General features: G+C 43.5%; 1 protein-coding gene across 1 annotated transcript; it reads left to right on the forward strand.

Annotated features, from left to right (window-relative positions):
• The first annotated feature begins 126 nt into the window (after nucleotides 1–126).
• EAPP (E2F associated phosphoprotein) lies at nucleotides 127–5,847 on the forward strand. Its single transcript, XM_080592628.1, has 6 exons — nucleotides 127–287; nucleotides 622–803; nucleotides 2,033–2,131; nucleotides 2,475–2,598; nucleotides 3,860–3,979; nucleotides 5,227–5,847. Exons 1-6 carry the CDS (start codon nucleotides 214–216, stop codon nucleotides 5,489–5,491), a joined length of 864 nt encoding a protein of 287 aa, XP_080448754.1. The 5' UTR covers nucleotides 127–213; the 3' UTR covers nucleotides 5,492–5,847.

A 5,847-nucleotide genomic window follows, 5' to 3' on the forward strand; every position in this document is an offset into this window, starting at 1 on the left:
TCTTGGTATCGGCTGTGTCTCTCCAACTGGAAGCGGGACCAAAAGCTCCCGGGGCAGGCCCCAAAGCTCCCGGGGCAGCCCCCAAAGCCCCCGGGGGCCTTCGGCCGAGGCGGTGCCGCCTCCCCCGGCCCGGCCCGGCCCAGCGAGGGGCGGAGGCGGGCGGCGGGGCGGGCCCGGAGCCGCCGGGAGCGGGCGGAAGCGGTGGCGGCCGCCATGAGCCGGCTGCGGGAGGAGGACGACCCCTACGTGGTGGAGGAGCCCAGCGACGAGGAGCGGGCGCTCAGCAGGTGCCTCTCGGAGCACGCGGAGGGCGGCCGGGGGCTGCCCTTTCCCTCCGCTGCCCGCTGGGGCCGGTAACCGCGGAGGCCCGGGCCCGGGGCCTTGGGGGGGCGGGGGGGTCGCCTTTGTTGGGCTGAGGCTGGAAAACCGAGGGGCGCCCTGCTGAGCCCAGCCCGGCTGCGGTGGGGAGCGTCCCGGGCCCGGGAGGCATAGCAATTTCACCCAGATCCGTGGAGAAGCGCCTCCCAGTATGTCCCCGCAATCTAGGTGTTCGTTCCCCAAATTAGTCGGTGTTTTAAGCTGGTAGTGTTGATGAGATCCGTAACATTTCGATCCTTGTAGCTCGGAAGATGAGGTGGACGTGCTTTTACACGGCACTCCCGATCAGAAGCGGAAACTGCTACGGGAGTGCCTGACCGGGGAGAGCGAATCCTCCAGCGACGATGAGTTCCAGAAGGAGATGGAGGCCGAGCTCAACACCACCATGAGAACGATAGAAGGCAAATGGAAATCACCAGAAATGGGTAAATCGCACCTAGCGTCTGCTTGTGCATGACACCGGGTGAAGCGGTGTCTGGTTAAGGACTTGATGTGCTCTCACAGCTAGAGGGGAGGTTTGTGGTGGCAGTGGGGGGCTGTAGGAAGCCTGTGGAAAAATCTTAAAATGGCTGATCGCTGCAGAAATGGTCACTAGGTGCCACTTGCAGAAATGCGTTTGTTTTCATCATTTTCTAAGACTTGTTTTGCTGTTTGTGAACTTGTGATTCCCTGTTTTACTGTGAATTCTCTTTGTTTGATCTGTCTCCTTTTTCCCTGGTGTCTCTTTAACTTTGCACATGTATTTAGAAGTCTCAGGAGCAGGTTGCAGCCTCTAGTGGCTCTGGATGCTATCAAGATTTGGTGCCCTTTCTTGCACAAAAGAAAAGCATATGTTGGATTGAGATCCCAAATCAGATGGGGAAAAGAATCAAGAAAAATACTCATCTCTTCCTCCCTTAAGTGCTTAAAATTACAAGTTACATCAAATAGTAAAAATGTGTTAAGACTTACCTGTTCTGGAGTTTGTGTACTATTTTGGGTGCAATAGGTTGATTGCTTTGGTGTTGGAGGAGCGTATGTTCTAGTTTTGTACCTAGTACAAACGCCTAGTGAGGTGTTTTAATTTCTGGGGAAATACGTGTCGTATTTATTTTAAGGTAGGAACTTTATTTTGCATCCAGCAGGTTTAATAGTTTTTCTGTTTTAGTAGACAAACCTGATCCTTCAGTTTTGGTTTTGCAGTTAAGAAGGTGTAGAAATGTTTATACTGCTACATGCATCCAGAACAGAATAGGATTTTTGGGGCGGACCAACATGTGACAGCCAATCAATCTAGGTCTTTTATGAACTACTGTGGTCCTGAAAAGTAGCAAGTTTTTTTCTTGTGAATTTTACTTACGTCAAAGTTTATGACAATGTGCCACATCTGTATTTCTTCTGCATGACTGAATAAAAGAAACCTTCCTTTGAACTGTACTGGGGGTTCGTCTCAGAGAAAGTGAGCAGTTCTACTCTGAGAGAGCACCTATAAACGAAATAACGCAAGTAGTGTGGATGATCGGGATATGGGAGTAAATTGGGAGAGCTGTTACTTAACACACCCAGAATGCTTCTGAGTAAACTAACTTGGAAATGAAGGTTTGTTCTGGACTATACATTAGTTATCCTTTTGGTGAGATGTTCTTACAACTTCTCTCTCCAATTACGCATATAGGTACTTCCTCAAGCACTGGGCAGACTGGAGATGCCACCACTTCGAAATACTACGATGACATTTACTTTGATTCTGATTCAGAAGAGGAAGATAAAATGGGTAAGTAACTGAGGAGAGGAGGGCATTTTAGGAGACTACCATCTCAGGTCTAGTAGAATCCTTGTAGGGGGGTCAGGGACTCTGAAAAGAGCCCTCTGGGGACAATTACCAGCCTGTATCATCTCAACAAAGTTCCTGCAAATTTATGATGTATGCCAATCTACGTAAGACGTCTTAATCCTTTGGGGTGGTGCATTTGGAGTAGAGATGAGCTAGATCTTTGATTTAGTTTAGAGTTATTGCAGATGTTTTAAAGGAAAATCAAAAAATTCACATTTTGATTTAAGTAGAGAATCATCTCATGTCCAACTGATGTAATGTGTACTTGCACAAATCTTTACAGTTACACAGGATGCCCAGAAAAAAAGAAAACATCAGCAACGTCGGATTCTTTCCAATGATGAGCTGTTATATGACCCAGAAGAAGACAATCGAGACCAAGCGTGGGTTGACTTACAAAGGAGGAGGTAAGAGACTGTAAATAATTGAGCTGTAGGATGCTTAGCTGTTGTGGTTTAACCTGGCTGGCAACTCAGCACCATGTAGCCATTTGGTTACTTCCCCTTCCGCAGTGGGGTGGGGGAGAGAATCGGGGTGGGGGGGAACAACTACAAAAAAAACCACTTGTGGGCTGGGATAAATACAGTTTAATAGGACAGAAAAGGAAGGGAAAATGATGATGATAAAAAAATATAGAAAGAAAGTGATGGACAATGCAATTGCTCATCGCCTGCCAAACAATGCCCAGCCACTCCCTGAGCAGCAGCAGCCTCCCTGCTCCCCGCACCTCCCTGGCCAACTCCTCCAGTTTCATTGCTCATCGTGAAGCCGTAAGGTATGGGACATCCCTGCAGCCACTCTGTGTCAGCTGTCCTGGCTCTGTCCCCTCCCAGCTCCTCGGGCACCTGATGCTGGCAGGGTGGTACTGGTGAGAGGCTGGAAAGTCCTTGGCTCTGTGTGAGCACTGCTCTGCGACAACTAAACTATCAGTGCGTTATCAGCGTTATTCTCATCCCAAACCCAAAACACAGCACCATACCAGCTACTAGGAGGAAAATTAACTTTATTCCAGCCAAAAGAGGGCATTACCATAAACTGAAAAATTCCATTGAACGTGATGACTATACAGAAAAATGCTGTCAAGTCCACACAGTGAGAATATTTTTGCCTTAGAATTTACAGTGTATGAAATTTAAAAGCCTGTAAAACTTCTATGTGTATATAATGAATGTGCTAGTTCAATAAGCCAGTTTTGTGTATAGATCTTATCGAAAGAACCACAGTGAAAAGGTTGTAATAAAAACAGAACAAAGCTGCCTTACTTGAGTTTTTTTTGAAGGATAAATTAGAAAAATGCTTGTTGAAGCAGAAGGGAAACGTAAATCTTGAAAAACACAACATTAATGTATGTTGCCTGCAGAGATTGCACTTAAGATACCTGCCTTCTCCAGGAAGATGATTATTGGGCAGAAGTCCACATTAGATGTACGTATGTCACCGAATGAGAATCCTCTGAACAAAATAAATGGAAAGATACTGCTGCGCGTTTTTTCCATGCAATGCTTATGTTTATGTGTTTTGAGTTAATGAAAAAGGTCTCGAGAAGGAGCCGGGTACTTACTGATGTATCTTAATACAAAAAAAGTTCTTAAGGTTGAATTGATGTGTGTGACAGCAAGGACACATAATTTCACTTTTTCTGTCTCTCTTCCCTTCTCCAATTGGTAGGTACCGTAATCAAAGAAAAGGGCTGCGGCAACAACAAACAAAACCTTCAGCTGTTCCAAATAGCGATGCTGTTTTGAATTGCCCTGCCTGCATGACAACGTTATGCCTGGACTGTCAGAGGTAACTATTGAACAATAAGGGGTCTTCTTGCAATGCCTCTCTTCTGGTCAGTTGCATTTTTAGTGTATCCAGTGATTTGATCAATTGAGCCTTGCAAGGTGGAGCTAATAACAAGATGATGAATCAGATATAGGGGTGAATTCTAGTTTCAAAGAATGGTGATGGTCAGTTTAACATGCAGCATGGAGATGAGGAAGAACAGGGAAGAACTTTAGTATAGTGGAGAAGGTAAACTGTTAAAAAACATCACGGAGACTAAACAGGAAGTTCACGCTGATTTTTTGTTTTTAGAAAAATATGTTAGCTTGATGTTTAGAGGTATCAAATTATTCCAGGTTAACTATTATTTTCATGTTAAAGTTTCATTTTTAGTGGAGGATTAAGCAAAATCAGGATAGTAGTATATTCTTAATTGCTCTGAGTGTTAGCAGTTTTGAGTACAGTTAAGTAGTACCTGGAAAGCATGTTTTGCAGCTCTCCAGTATTTGACTGCACTGCAAACCTAATTACTATTGTGAACTTGTGCAAAGGAGAAGACTTTTGCACTGAGAGTAATGGAGAAAGAAACCCTGTGAAATGAGGAATAAGCTACCCCAAATTTACTCCAGTACTTTTGGTAGTTGAAGGTGAAATTCCACAGCAGCCTAAAATCATCTAAATGCTGGGTGCTATTTCCCAATCTCTTCCGTTTGCTGGTTCTGGCATTCCGTGACTGTTCTGTAGTTAAGTATTTCAGTTTGCGAAGCTCGCAGAAAACTGTTTTTATCGTTGGACTGGTCTTTCGTGAGTTTGATAAACTAAAATAGCTCAGCACATCATTGTACAAGCACTAAAGCCCCAGAAGTCAAGATAGGACTTCTGCAGCCACCTGTTATGTTGGTTTAGGCTGCTCTAAAACTGCAGCCTGAGAGACATTGTGTTGTTGCAGCCCTGAATTTGCTATGTGCTCCAGCTATGCGGTTGTTATGCAGATGACAGCTGAAAATCCATTTTATTATAGACAGATATTTTTCAAGTGTGATGTGTCAATGTTTGTTATTTATAGATAGAGAATTTCAGGCTTGCAACTCTAGTTTTGTGATTTTGGTAGTTGTGAGTTCTGCTTATAAAACTTCATACTTATTTGGCTTTCAGCCCTTTCACATGGTACTTCCTACGTTTAATCCCATTTCTAGTGATGATAACCAATTTCTTGGAAGCAGAGTTTTATCAGTGGTATGACTTGCATTTTCTCCCCTTCTCCGTAGACATGAATCTTACAAAACACAGTACAGAGCAATGTTTGTGATGAACTGCTTTGTTAACAAAGAGGAAATTCTGAAATACAGAAAGAAGCTAAATAAAAGAAGTAAGAAAATGAAGCACAGCAAAGAAACTACCTCTGTACAGTCCAATCAAGAAGAGGAGGAAGTGTATCATCCAGTGTTATGTACTGAATGTTCAACTGAGGTGGCAGTGATGGATAAAGATGAAGTTTTTCACTTCTTCAATGTTCTAGCCAGCCACTGCTAATATGCAAAAGCAGCAAAAAAAAAAAAGTGCACTGTTTAAGACAGTGTGAAGTATCAGAAATGCAGGCATGTTAGCATGTTTAAAATACGTTCTTTTAAATGTACATTTTAATTAGAGAACTTTATAGCGGTTGGGTTTTTGACACTTGTATTCCTTTTTATGAAAGGAATATGGTTAACTGCTTGCATTTGAGAACAATATTCTTTCACGCTGCCAGGTGGTTGCATCATTGAGGATTGAAAATTTTGTAAATAAAATGTAAGATCTGTGTATTATGATCATTCCCTGTGTATATACTGTCCATTATCTCAATATGTATTAGAACTGCTGCTTAGAATAAAGACGGTATAAACTGG

The sequence above is a fragment of the Anser brachyrhynchus genome (genome assembly GCF_964034855.1).
Source record: "Anser brachyrhynchus genome assembly, chromosome: 5".
NCBI classification, from domain to species: Eukaryota; Metazoa; Chordata; class Aves; order Anseriformes; family Anatidae; genus Anser; species Anser brachyrhynchus.

Bases quoted from the DNA above. Each gene is read 5' to 3' on its own strand.
- EAPP (XM_080592628.1), top strand. From the start codon at position 214: ATGAGCCGGCTGCGGGAGGAGGACGACCCCTACGTGGTGGAGGAGCCC. The intron at 2,132-2,474 runs GTAAGTAACTGA...AAATCTTTACAG, and splicing joins AGAAGAGGAAGATAAAATGG to TTACACAGGATGCCCAGAAA. The intron at 2,599-3,859 runs GTAAGAGACTGT...TCCAATTGGTAG, and splicing joins GTTGACTTACAAAGGAGGAG to GTACCGTAATCAAAGAAAAG.